General features: G+C 35.2%; 2 protein-coding genes across 3 annotated transcripts; one reads left to right on the top strand and one right to left on the bottom strand.

The window, feature by feature from the left end:
• Positions 1-1,448: 1,448 nt before the first annotated feature.
• Positions 1,449-4,804, top strand: LOC103962726 (transcription factor BIM2). Of its 2 annotated transcripts, none has more exons than XM_048579041.1 (8): positions 1,449-1,661; positions 1,753-1,809; positions 1,987-2,071; positions 2,665-2,734; positions 2,838-2,933; positions 3,290-3,735; positions 4,120-4,249; positions 4,362-4,804. In XM_048579041.1, the coding sequence occupies exons 4-8, from the start codon at positions 2,672-2,674 to the stop codon at positions 4,410-4,412; spliced, it is 786 nt and encodes a 261-aa protein (XP_048434998.1). In that variant the 5' UTR covers positions 1,449-1,661; positions 1,753-1,809; positions 1,987-2,071; positions 2,665-2,671; the 3' UTR covers positions 4,413-4,804. The 2 variants fall into 2 exon arrangements, with proteins under 2 accessions (XP_048434998.1, XP_048434997.1); XM_048579040.1 differs by having other exon boundaries at positions 1,753-1,822; positions 1,975-2,071; positions 3,326-3,735.
• A 2,000-nt stretch (positions 4,805-6,804) lies between these two features.
• On the bottom strand, positions 6,805-10,381 carry LOC103962727 (rhamnogalacturonan I rhamnosyltransferase 1-like). The gene is made up of 8 exons (XM_009375488.3): positions 9,434-10,381; positions 9,073-9,140; positions 8,873-8,958; positions 8,605-8,758; positions 8,222-8,511; positions 7,917-8,121; positions 7,677-7,834; positions 6,805-7,482 (listed from the first exon to the last, which is right to left on the bottom strand). The coding sequence occupies exons 1-8, from the start codon at positions 9,735-9,737 to the stop codon at positions 7,236-7,238; spliced, it is 1,512 nt and encodes a 503-aa protein (XP_009373763.1). The 5' UTR covers positions 9,738-10,381; the 3' UTR covers positions 6,805-7,235.
• Positions 10,382-13,887: the final 3,506 nt, after the last annotated feature.

The raw sequence follows: 13,887 nt of genomic DNA, 5'->3' as shown, positions 1-13,887 counted from the left end.
TTTTTCTGGACAAGATTAAACAAAAGTGTGTATGAGAGAAAAACAATGTGTGGTAATTATTTCCCGTTGTTATGATCCAATGCTGGAGGAATTATGTGAGATATGTAATGAACCGCATCAACTGTCGCACTATTGATGTAGGAAGAATAAGATTAATGTAAAATATTATCTCAAATGATCACCTTTTAGTTATATGAAAACATGGTAAAGTACTTGAAGCTCGGTTAGTTAATAACATTCATTTTTATACTTGAATAGTCATTTCTCCACTCCTCCATTCCCAACATCACTTGTATCATTAAAAAAATGGTTTTTTTTTTTTTTATCACAAATAGTTCCTGAAATTGACTTACACCATCAAGATGGTCCCTGAAGTTGAAAATCAATCAATGTCGTCTCTGAAAATAGTTGGTGCAATTGAATGTCGTCCTTTCGTTTGAGTTCCGTTAAAAAATCTGTTACTATGCTGATGTGGCACATTATGGTCCCCCACTCCAATGTTATAATGACATGTAAATTAGAAAAACAAAATTAATTTTTTAATTAAGCCTTTACCTTAATTAAATAGAAAAAAAAACAAAATGAAAAATGAAATGAAAAGAAAACCCGTGAGGTTCGGCTGATACAAACCAATATTCCTAAAAAAAATAGTCCAAAGATTCCAAAATTTCATCTCTACATTCTTTAAAATTGTACAAAAATTAACTTGATAGACGAAGCCATGGAGAAAGCCATCACAATTTGATGAAGGAGAAGATGAGATGGACTTTGGAGAGAGAGAGTCACTGAAACTGGAGCAACAAAGATGAAGTCGGTGGCAAGATGAGTGAAAAGATAAAGAGTCGCATCGCAAGAATGCTTAGGTTTTTTTTATAGGGAAAATAAAAGTTAGAGGATGAGATGATTGGATAAATGACTAGAAAGAAAAAAAAAATATATATATATATATATATAAAGTGCATATATAATAATAGTAATACGTAATTATATATAAATGAATAAATAAATTATATAATATTAATAATAGTGGTACGGCATTGTATACCACTAATAATGGTTTTTAATACCATTAGCATATCAAAAATGTATAGTACAGTACAAATATCGTACCATTAACAATGGTACAAATATTTTGGCACAACTTTGATATGGTACGATTGATATGATAATTTGACAAAAAATTTCATCTCTACCCGTTATCACGCATGCAATATAAAACAAATTAGGACCAATTAGGCGCGATGGCGGGCGGCTCACGGTATACATAAGGGCGGCCACGATAAGAATGAATTTAATTAATAAATTAATATTAATTGTGAGAATAATTAAGATTAAAACATTTAATAATTTAATTAATAATAAGGTCTCAATTTTAAAAAATTAATGATTTAGGAATGGAAAGAGTAGGAGCCGCCACCTAGGGCTCCAAATTTTCAGGGTTGTCTTACTGTAACGTTGTCGCAGAAACAAAAACCCCAAAACGACAACACATCACCACAAACCGGCACAAAAGCTCCACCACCAACACCAGACCCTTTTTCCGCTATTTCCAGCTCCGTCGGACCCAATTCGGGCGCCCACCTTGGTCCCGGACCTCCGCATTTCCACCATCGCCACCGCCACCTCTCACTCTCTCACCGCGCCCTCCTCCGAGTTCCTCAGTACTCACTCTCTCTGTAAAATTGGCTTCGTTTTTTGTTCATTTATTTATTTATTTATGTAATTTTGGGAAATTTATTTATTGTTTGGCAGCCGGAAATGGCGAAACCTTCGAAGGGCCACCACGATGAATTTGAAGACGAAGATGAGGTATCTCATGCAGGTTTCTCTCTCTCTCTCTCTCTCTCTCTGTGAGCTAGGCTAGTAGTGACTGCCTTGGTTTTTATTTTATTTTTGAAAAAAATGAAGAATTTTTATTTTATTTAAAAAATAATAGTAACTGGGGAGTGGATGAAGCTAACGAGGAGTTGATAGGGGAATTTGCAGTGAAGATAGAAGGGCAAGGCAGGGAGAAGAACCGCTCCAAGCATTCCGAAACCGAGCAGCGTAGGAGGAGCAAGATTAATGAGAGGCAAGCTCTCCAAGCCCAAAGCTTTACCCTTTTTTTTAATTCAAACACTCCTTTAATTGTTCCTTTTCAATTATGGTTTATAGTATTCGATTTTCCGTGTTGCCTGAACTCGAAAAATTTCTGATTCGAATAAGTAGAGGGAATTGCCACAATGTATCTTCTGGAAAAGTTGAGAGTATATTTCTGTTGATGTTATACTCAAATTATGAGGTGTTGAATTAAAGTGAAGTGAATTTTTTTTCTTAAAAATCGAAACTTTACGATTACCAAATTCTTCAAAATGTTGGAGCTTCTAGGCAAACAATCTCCATGCCTATTTGGCTATCTGAAACTGAATTTGCGAATTATTCATGCTAGTTAGCAAATTTGAGTATCGAGTACCAAATGCTTATTCATTTGTGTTGAATTTTAATTGCAGTCTTCCCTCCCATCTTGTTCTCATGTTTGGTTAGATTGTTAGTCGTGTGGAAGTTTTGTCCTTTAAATACTTTTGTATCTTTCTTTGCTGCTGTTTATGCCATGTGGGTGTTTTAGTTCTAGTAGCATGGGCATAAACTCGTCACTCACCTGGGCAATATGTATTTCTGAGGCAGATTTCAGATGTTGAGAGATATCATTCCCCAAAATGATCAGAAAAGAGATAAGGCTTCATTGTTGTTGGAGGTAAGCATTCCAATCATGTTCGTAATATTTTATCCTCATTGTCATTTTATTTTGGTTGAATGTGTTCAGCACCATGTTGAAATATTACTGTACCTATTTGCAGGTTATAGAGTATATACAATTTTTACAGGAGAAGGTAAATTTGTATGAGGGGTCGTACCAAGGATGGAGTCCAGAGCCAACAAAACTGGTGCCATGGGTAAAATTCTAATGCTTCATATCTGTGTCTTAGTGTGCAGTAGTGTTTGCTTGCATGTGTTATGGTGTTGGACTCAACTCTTTATCACCTTTGTATTGCATTGTCAATTTCTATTGGTGTTACTTCGATGCCTGAAAAAAGTGAAAGTACTTGTTTTGGATGCTAGAGGGCATGAGTACGTGCATTGGATATCTGTTGTACCCTTAAATAATGACATGTATATGGTGCATGAGACCAACACCACACACAACAATTGCAACATGCACCCATATCCAGGCAGAGAGGCTCTTTTACTGTTACTGGGAGAACAAAATCTTACCAGAGATAACTCTGACCCTATATATTTTGCCCTGCAGAGACTTACCGACCTCCCATTTATTTGTTTGCCACAGAAAGGTCATAACAGGTCTGGAGAAAATTTCGCAGATCAGTCTCAAGTTATGAACGATGGTTCGGATCATGAGAATAATGTGGTTGTCTCACCAGCAATGCTCCCAAACTCTCAAAACTCAGTGGAATCTAACTTGGGCTCTGCTGTTGCTTACAAAGCACTGGATCACATCGCTGGGCTAGCTACTCAATCAGTGCCTAATGTGCAACAACAAAGCATCTTTGACTCTGTTGGGAGTGGAGTACCCACACAGCCCTTGCAGGAATCTATTACTGATGCTCAGAACATGGCTTGTCAACCCCAATTCCCATCGTGGGCGGGTATAACATCTTCAACCGTATCAGATGGTAAACTGAACAAACAGGATGAACATAGTGGATCTGGTAGCACCTCAAGTGCTTACTCTCAAGGGTGAGTTCCCACGAAGATCTCTCGTTAACTTTATTGTACAGCTGCCAAGTTTTTGTTAACATGCTTATTTTCTTGGAGTAGCAGCCATGTTTTATTGTCAAGCTTGTTTTCTGAGCTGTTATTTTTGGTACAGTGGTTTTGATAAACTACATGCATGGTGCATAGCCATTATTGATTAATTATGCGCATATTGTCTTTGTAAGTTTCCCGGATCGTTTTCTATGGCAAGAGTGCTTCTTCTAGGTAGATATTTTATAAATTTGAAAGTGTTGCCATTAGAGACATGAAAATATAGTTGATTGATGTATAACAAAATTGTTATAACAAATTTCCTTATGGAAATGTATCACTGCGCTGTTTCTGAGTTGGGTTTGTGTTGCGCAGGGTTTTGAACAATCTGACGCAGGCATTGCAATCTGCTGGTCTGGACTTGTCCCTGGCCAGCATCTCTGTTCAAATGGATGTTGTGAATCGAGCAGACAGTGGGCTGACATCTGTAGCGTCTAGTTCAAAGGTTCGTTTAGGATCTTCATCCATCGTATTAAACCCCATTGTTACTTTGGCTGCTACATCTGTTACCGATAGCTGTCTACAATCTTTCCCTCACTTTATATTTGTTTGCACAGGCACATGTGAACCAATCCATGAACAATCAAATGATGACACGGCTCAAGTAAGTAGCTGTGATGGGGGACTTGAACTGGCGCATAAGCGGTTCAGAACAAGAGAAAGCTAGACTAGATAGTTTCTAGCTTTTCTTAAATCTGCTTATTTTTGGTTTTCGTGGTTTTATTGGGGGTGAGGGTGCTCGTGGGCGGGTGACATTTTGTTTCAAAGATTACATGGTAAACAGAACAACTAGGTTCAGGTCAGTCAATTGTATATGGTTTGTGCCCCCCTGTGCATGGAATTTCATAGATAGATTGTCAGATGTTCTTTTGTTGATACCTTGAAGTTTCAGATGGATGATTCCATGCATATAGCGAGGAGCGGGTTTCTGTTCTGGTCTGCGTTTTAAAGAACTCTCTACATACATGAATTTTATCGTTAATCCTTGATGTTTCGTTGATTTGTTTGTGTGATGCCACTCATTTACCATATCTCGGTCGGATTAAGAAAGGGTGAAAGTGCTTTTTGGTAAACCGAAAGCCATTCTCATGCCTGGAAGCCATTTTGTGAGAGTTTGACAGAAAAACTCAAAAGACTATCAAAACACTGGGTTTTTAATAAAAGTTGTGTTGTACTTGCTTATAACAAAAGCCCGTTTGAGAGCTTTCAAACAACTAAAGCACTTGTGTGTGTGTGCATAGAAAATTAAAAATGCAAAGGAACCACTTCAAAAATATTTTCACAGGAAACAAAGATTAATTAAATAAATTTGACATGCTTATGAACTTATTTGGAAGTGTTTTTAAAACGATTGGAAATGCTTTTGGTGAAATATTTTTTTTACCAATTCTTAGTAAAAATACAAATAAATCGTGAAAAAACACTTGAATTGCTTCCTGCAAAAAGCACATAATTAGTGCTGCAAGCAGAAAGCACTTCAAGTGCTTTTGAAACTCAAAATAATTCTCTCTAAAACCCCTTTCAGTCATACAAAAGTATAACTTGATTGAAATTTTATTTTATTTGACTACAATACTTACATGTATTTAATAAAATCACATTCTCAACTGTATGTATATTGACACAAATTATATTTAACCGTCAACTAATAAATGTATTAAATACATATAAATATTCTACATGTTTTTGAAATTTTCTATCTCCAATCCCCAATACTCAAAATTAGTTAATTAAATCTGCAACCTAATCAATATGTGAAGTAATCAAAGAGTGGATTCATGTGACAAATGGGTCCTTGTAGTTTAAATGGGTCAAAATCCATTGATGAGTTGAACGACTTTAAAGTTTGAGTCGTTTTTTGTCGTTGGAAGTTGTTGTCTCAGTTTGCATTGAAAGCTACGTTTAAATTAAAGTGCATAAATTACTCCCTTGTTAGTGGAAGACTACAAGTAGAAAAACAACAGCAAGTTTTCTTGGATCACTCATTTCAACCAACATAGTTTCTTTATTCTTCACTCTCTCTAAATCCAAATTAAAAGAAGACTCTAGAATGGACCGGATCATACCATATACTGAGATTCATAACCGTTGAATTCTTAGTTACAAATTTAACGATTAAACATCCAACAATCTTAGATCTCGGTTCATGATATAAGACGGTTCAGACTAAAACCCGCAAAATGATGTGTTAAAAAGAACATTTGCTTAGAGAAAACTTACACTGAGATGCTCTGTGATAGTATTTCAAGCTAATCATACACTCTCATGTTTTTAGCTGTATGGTAAGCCAATCATACAGTGCAACGTTTTAACTATTCTATAATTGTCTTAAGATACAACTACAATGATGTTTCGTTACAGAAAAATTCTTCATATCTGTTCATATGATAGAAGCATGGAGTTGGTGCACTCTAACTTCTACAATAATGCATATATTTTATTTGATGGCAACTAAACAACCAAATGTATAACCGAAAAACTAAACAACGAAGGAGGAAACAAGGTTCGGTGCCAACTCCTTAACTAATTAGTAATTAAGGACATGAAATGATGCGGATTATTTGCCCAAACCCCACACCTTAAACATCAGCTTTCCAGATGCCATGCTGCTGTCATCATTTGAGACTTTTGGCCCCACCAATCTTACTAGTTTAGGCATGCCTAATTCTTCAAGTTAACTTTTTTATATTTTATCCCAAAAGTAATTGAAGTTTTTGTTAATTATTTTCTCATGGAACCAGCATCATTCAGATGGTATGATCATTGATTAGTTCATCAACACGAATTGAGACCCTCTTCAGATTTCAGGTACAAAGTTCACGTGCTCAAAAATTTGGGTCGTTAAAAGAGGAGAGAAATTTGGATTCTTGTTTATGAGATGAGCTAGCAGTATGGACAAATTGAGGCTATAAGATTTTAAATGAGGGGTCCGGATCTCTTGGTCCGCGAACTTCGAACAAAGATTAGGAGAGAATCTCAATTCCATCAACCCTGGATTAATTTAGAGAGAGAAAGATAGGTGAATATTTGTTAAAAAAATTATGCTTACACTAGTATAGGAGAGAGATTTTGAGGAAAATACACTATATTCCCCCTTGTTTAATTACAATGATCTTATTTGGAGTTCTCTCCATAAAACTTGATTTATTAATGAAAATTCTATATATCTTCCCAAATGCTTTTGATCAAGAGCTCTCGCAGGAGAGAGACTTACATGCACTCTGAAAACTACAAACTAGTGTTCTAAGTCCTTCCCAAAGCAGAGCCTCCAAGATCAACCTCCCAACCCAATTTTATGTAAATTAAACCTATCCCTTGCTGTATTAACTTAGACCACAATCATAAAGTAAACCACTGCCTGTAAAATTCTCAATGGCACAAAATGCATATAATTTAGAAGACAATAATCCCATATTTTTGGCATGCGAAGATCATGCGGTTCTCAAGGGTCCATCTAACAGTTGCAAACATTCATGTGGATTTGAGTAGAAGTAATCTTCCTCCTTGGGTTTATCTGGGATCAAAACTCGCTGCTTCGGGCTCCCCATTCGCTTGGCGTGAGCTTCCTTCACAATGTAAGAGAACTCATCCCAACTCAATGAGCCAGTGCTGAATTGTTCTATTAATCCAATCAGTAGCCTTCTGTCCAATAAAACTGTCTTTTTGAAACCTAAGAATCTGAAACAAGAAAAATCCGAGGAGAAGCGTACATTTCGGATCAGAATATCATCTGAAATTAACAACAGATCTTATCTTATCTTCCTAAAAACCGAAGAGCACTAGGTTTGACGATGTTCTGAACTATTGTAATCTACGGAGATTGGGATTTGAAAAAAGCACTAGGTTATTCAAAAGATTGAACATGCATTTACCTGCGATGGCCTTCGACAACTTTAGCCATGTTTCCATCGTATGTAGGAATAAATATATCACTCTCTAGGGAGACTAGATAGTCCAATGCTGCCATTTGGGAAGAGTGGTTCGGGAAGAACCTCAAATCCGAAGGCTCCAGCAGCGTCTCTTTTCTGACCTGTTGCACAAAAGTTCAACTGTTATGTCAGTCCTATGATGTATAATTGTTGAAAAGGTTGCTTCTTCTCCCTTCTACTTACCAAATTCGGAAAAGCAGCTTTTAAACCTTCCATCCTTCTGTTTCCACCATACATTTCTCCAGCGGCAATATAAATCTGGACATTGTGATCAATACCAAGTGCAACCAATACTAGAGCAGTTTCCTCTGGTGTTAGTGGGCACAAACCTTCTAGCCTCTTTGTTTCGGAATTTATGTCTTTTATCTTCCACAAGGGATTAGCATATCTAACAACGTGTAATAATCCCATAATTACAAGATGTTTATAAGCAAAAAACTAGTAAATATCAATGAGCAAAAAGAAACAAAATGAAAAAGGACTGTTACCTCATTCTTGTGAGTTCTTCTACCTCATCATTGCTGCAACCATGACTGCAGCCAGAGAATGCCAACATATCCATTTCGTATCGGAGATGAAGAGCCAGAAAAGGGCCTTTTTCTCTCAAAATTCCGACAAGCTTTCTACCAACTTCCTCTATCTGGGAAGTGAATCTCAGAGCATGGAAATTAACCCTGCAGCGCAGCTTCTGGAACTCCAGAGGTAGCCCATTGTTAGCTACTCGAGCATCGGTTTTATTCAAATGTACTACTTTATACTTCTGCACCAGAGGCAGGATCTGTTGGAAAACACTTCCAGAAGTTAGTTCAACTGCTGAGAATGATCATATAAACTGAAAAGGAAAGAGAATGATGCTTGGATTCGAACCAACCTGATGAAGGTAGTAGGACATGTTAGACCAACTAACTGGTGGCAACGAGTATGCAGGTCTTTTCTTGAGCTTTGGTGGCAATTTCCTCAATATCCGAACCTCGTCTCTCAACGATGCAATGAAATGATCAACATCGAAAATGTCCTGAAACTCACTGCCAACACAAGGGGACACACTTAGAACTGAGAATTTTCCTTATTCAGATCAAGGAATTTACAATGAGAATATCGATTCCTCATAATCTTTACTCGAAAACAAATTGACCTACCTCGCAGCCCAAAAGGAGTTTTTATCCAGCTCAGGAACTATAAGGGTGACATTCAAGTATCTGGCAACTGCAACCATATCACAGATCTGCGTAAAATCAAGTAGTCAGTAAAATAACATGGTGGCGGGAGACAACCCCAATAAAACATCTAAACTGAAGGTAAGAATGTCCAGAATTGTGAGGAAGTGGCTAGAACTCACTGCCGCTCGCATTTGATTCAGTCCTCCATTGCAAGAAACCATGAGATAGCCATTGTTTTTGTAAACCCCTGGAATTAAAGCGATTCAGAACTAACAAACAATATTGAAAAATCTCAAATTTTATTGAGCCAAGCAAATTAACATGCACAGCAGCTGATTAACATGATATCAAAGAATGGCAATTCAAACATATCAGCTCTCTAAGGGGAAAGATTTCTGCACACATTTTTTCTCGCCCTGCACAACCTGTTTACTTCTAATCTTTGTATTGAATGAATCAAAGGATAAATGATCATGTGTGCGCGGAAATATTAATTACAAAAGCGATCAAGATTTACATTAAACAAGATCAGAAACTTACTCTTTGGTGGGAGAACAATTGGCATTGGAAGTTTATTAACCAATTCTACAGCATGAGCAGGCAATTCCAAGTGGGTGCAAGGGGGCCAAACATTGAACAAACTAGGCCCCCTAATCAACCAAATCCCAACCAGCTGCACCGCCGACGCCCACACCAACGCCGTCACGATCGCCCGGATGATCAGCAGCCATGAGTTCACCTTCAACACTGAGCTTTTCAACCTTTCAACTCTCCCCATCAGCTTAAATCCCACCTTCATTGTTTCTCTGTAATCACACTTCTCAAAGTCCTCACCTTTGCACATTTTAACGGTCTTAAAAACTCGTTCAATTTTTCAACTGATCACACCAGAGTTGTTGCAATTCAACACAGAATCTTTCACAGATAAATGTCAATGGAAGATCCAATAGTAATTGACATATCCGAAACACCTCGATATAAATTTAAAAAAAAAAATTTAAAAAAAAAAAAAAGATTAAAACTATCTTGTTTCTGTGTTTCTGGTGAAGTCCGGCACTAAAATAATCAAAACCCAACTCTCAGATTTTTACTTCGAATCACCCCAAAAACCCTTTTCACCTCGTACAGCTATGAAGTTTCCGCCATTGTTGAAAAGCTTCACCAATCAAAAACCAGAGAGGAAAAACCGTAAAATTCTCGAAAGAGTTCAAAGAATGCAACTTTATGATCAATCTCCACGAACCCAATACTCACTTCGTGTTGTTCTTTGCTTTACCAGCGATATTCCGGCCAAGAATCCGGCGAGGGCCGCCGGAAAATTTGAAGAATGTGGCTGTTGGAAAGAGAGTCGTAGAAGGTTCAATGAGAAACTGAAACAGAAAAAAAGGCGACAATCGAGGCTGGAGAGAAAGCGTTCATAGCAGACAAAGCAAAAGTAGAACACTAAATGGAAATATAATTCTGCTCAGCTTTTTATCCCCATTGTATTCATTTATTTGTTGTATTTATTTACATAATTATGATTTATTTGAAAGACTGAGACTACAATCTTTTATTTTTATTTTTTTAGATTTTAGTTGATTGGGAAGTGGATTTTGTTTTTGTAACCAGAATATAGTTACAAGTCACCTTATTTTGTTTCATTTTTTGCACTAAAATTAATGGATAATCTACTCACTTGCAGACTTGTAGGTGTATTGCCGTACGACCAAAGTAATTTGGTTTTTTTATTGTTTTTGTCAAAACAAAATTAAATAGTTTCTAGTGGTATACATCTTTCAATTGTGAATAAGAGTTCTTATAATTAACTCTTATGGATAACGAGTTCAATACTAAATTATAATATATTGTCTGGTGTGCGGTTTAGTTAAAATTTCTCATATTTTGGCGTCAAAAATATATTTATATCATATTAAAAAATAAAAACTTTTTTTTTTTATTCCTTGTTAATTTAGAGAAAACCAACTTTATGTCAGAGCTTATACATTCAATGACACTCAAAAAACATCCATCCGTAATTTGGTTGGGTTAGGTAGGTGTAGTTTCCATTGTCGTAAAATGGTTGCATTGAGGAGTATCGTTTTTGCTCTTTCTTTCATTTTATTGGTTTTGACATTTAACTCACAAGAGATTTTCCATACACATTAGCAACTGCTAAGTAGGAAATTTATCTAGTTTGGGATTGCTTATATTATTTTAAAAGCAGTTTATAAAAAAGTTTGGGATATCGAATGTGTTTGGTTTGCTGTCAATTACAGCAAAAAAAACATAGAAAAGCATAAACATAACTTTTCATGCTTTTCAAAACAGTGTTTTTTGTTTTCAAAATGGTGATCTTTAATAAAATTTTCAAATGACAAGCATAATCCTGCATATTTTACAAAATTACAAACTTTTACCCTACTTTACTCTATTCGGCGTCTTCGTTTAATATCACATCCAACATCATACTCATTTTAGTCATTTACCATGGTCACAACAATTTTATATAAAAATTTATCAAACACTCAAATACTACTTTATTTTATAACTATTTATTCTCACAGTACAGCAAAAGTATTGTTTTACAGCAATACCAAACAAGACTTAAAGGAAACTCAACTACATACCATATAGCTTCATGGAAACATATTCAAAGACAATTATTGTGAGTTAAAAGGTACAGTCGTCTATTGATTTCGGACCTTTTTGTTTGCTCATGTATTTGTGGTAATGTAATAGGTATACAGACTTTAATAGGGTGATGCTATCTGCACATTTTTTTTATTATCTTTTACACACTTTTGTTAATTTTTATCATTTGATTCGTTTCAATTTTTCAATTCGACAGGTAAAAATTAAGAAGAGTGTGTGAAAATAAAAATAGCATGGGATAGCATCACCGAATCTAACATTAGTAAGTTTTTACAAGTGTGAAATAAAAATTTATAATATAAAAAAGAAAACCAGAAAGTTCAATTGAGTGGTTAGAGTTGTATTTTGTTGCTCAGCATTACATTAGTGATGGGCAAAGGAAGGTTTAACTTAGTGGTTGCAACCTGCAAACAGTGATGGGGCAATATGCAGAACTTTATTTAGTGGTTGCAGTGCCTGACCACTGCCCTGCCACCACATATATTATATATTATATATGGATATTAAACGGGAACAAGTTTTTGTATATGACAGTTTTTGGGTTTTTGGCTTAAAAAGGTTGTTGGGAATGGGTAATTCGAATAGAAGGTGGATTGTTTGCCCTCTTATTTTCATACTTCTTAATATACTTTTTTGTTTGTGTGGTCACGGTTAAGTCACGTTAATATTTTATATTCCTATTACTTTTTTATAAAAAATTAATATAAAATATTAACGTGGCTTAATCGTAACCACATTACAGAATAATACTTGGCTCCTTAAAGTTGAAAAGAAATTTCTTCTCAAAACATTTTGTGTTCGATTCACATAACTTCGTGGTTATTATCGAAATAGTTCATATAAAGATCATCTATGAAAAAAAAAGACTAATTAAAACTAAAGTTGTTTAGTTAATCAACTGTAGTAAATAGATTGACGGTCATAATACTTTAGCCGAATTTGTCTATTTATTTTATTTTTATACAATTCGATGATCAAATAATTTTATATATTAATAATTTTTAAAGAAATAATCTTTTATAAAATAATTTGTGTATAAATAATTTTGATAAAAATACGAAATTTCGTGAATCAGTCCCAAAGTACTTTGAGGATAAACTCAGCCTCATCAATTGAGGAGAGAAGTTAATTTCGTCAAAGAAAGTAGCCAATTGCCTTGTTATTTATTTCTTTTAAGTCAGTGGGAGTCCTGTGACTGTTTGTGCTCATGTTTTGCTTAGACAGAGAAGTTTTGGCGTTTGCAATTGTGACAAATCCCCGTGATATCTATCAGTCATTTGACAGACCAATTTGGTTTTTCAATGTCAATTGGTCTGAAAAATGCAACAAATATTCAATAATTTATGAGAAAGCGATATTCTAACTTATTATAACAACGGGAAAGACGATTTAAACACGGGTGCAATAAAAGGCGCACAACGTTGATTAACTGATATAGCTCATGTATAGAGTGTGTTTAAATATTAAGTGTTCGTTTGAAAGGTATTTTTAGGAAAAATATTTTTAGGTTTTAAAAACACTTGAAGTGAAGAAATAATATAACTGATGCTTCTTTCAAGAAGCACTTGAAGTGTTTTTCGAGAATTCAATTGCATTTTTATTAAGGATTAATTCTAAAAATATTTTTACCAGAAACGCTTTCAATTAGTTTAAAAGTGATGCTAAATAAACTTTAAGTAGTAGTTGAGATGGTTGTGCAATGTTGTTCCACACTCATCAGTCACTTTTGGCCTCATCTCATCTGAGTGTTGGGCAAACAATGAACTTTCACCGTAAAACTAAGCATGTAACTGTAAAGGATTCTCGACCTTCATTTTCTTATCCTCTTCCATCCCTTCCTCTTAGACATTGCTTTTTGTTTTATTATCTCTATAAAAAAATCAATATAAGATGTTGACGTGGTTTAACCGTGACCGTTCAAATAGGAGAGCATGAAAGGATAGAGAGATTAGTAGGATAGAGAATCCTCCTCCGATGCATTATCACCCACGGACTGAACACCTATATATTTATATATGTTTAGTTCAGTTGAGTCTGCTCAGTTGCTCATCCCTTATTCTTAAGAGCAATTTCCATGGTACCAGTGCACCATTGTGTTCAATGTCAATAATATAACATTGTATTATTGCATTATTGATACGAAGCATTATTGATACGAAATATTATAGTTACGATGTACTCATTTGATAAAGATTTTGTTTTTCTCCTCAATTTGGAATGTACGAATTTTTTTCTTTTTCTTCTCTTTTTTTTTTTTTTTTTTTTTTTTGTCAAACAATAAATTTTGTTAGACTAAATGTTAGATTAATCACCGACGGAGTTTGAATCCACACCATTATGTAAAAACTTAACACATTTCC

This window comes from the organism of the source record quoted next, unplaced genomic scaffold (assembly GCF_019419815.1).
Source record: "Pyrus x bretschneideri cultivar Hongxiangsu unplaced genomic scaffold, Pyrus_bretschneideri_v1 Contig13, whole genome shotgun sequence".
NCBI classification, from domain to species: Eukaryota; Viridiplantae; Streptophyta; class Magnoliopsida; order Rosales; family Rosaceae; genus Pyrus; species Pyrus x bretschneideri.
This window is presented reverse-complemented; position numbering and strand designations above follow the sequence as displayed.

Excerpts from the sequence above, each read along its gene's own strand:
- LOC103962727 (XM_009375488.3), bottom strand. The coding sequence starts at position 9,737 with ATGTGCAAAGGTGAGGACTTTGAGAAGTGTGATTACAGAGAAACAATG. Across the intron at positions 8,959-9,072 it reads TGAATCAAATGCGAGCGGCA|ATCTGTGATATGGTTGCAGT; the intron begins GTGAGTTCTAGC and ends GATTTTACGCAG. Across the intron at positions 7,483-7,676 it reads GTTGTCGAAGGCCATCGCAG|ATTCTTAGGTTTCAAAAAGA; the intron begins GTAAATGCATGT and ends TTCTTGTTTCAG.
- LOC103962726 (XM_048579040.1), top strand. The coding sequence starts at position 1,759 with ATGGCGAAACCTTCGAAGGGCCACCACGATGAATTTGAAGACGAAGAT. Across the intron at positions 1,823-1,974 it reads AGATGAGGTATCTCATGCAG|GGGAATTTGCAGTGAAGATA; the intron begins GTTTCTCTCTCT and ends AGGAGTTGATAG. Across the intron at positions 2,735-2,837 it reads AGGCTTCATTGTTGTTGGAG|GTTATAGAGTATATACAATT; the intron begins GTAAGCATTCCA and ends ACCTATTTGCAG.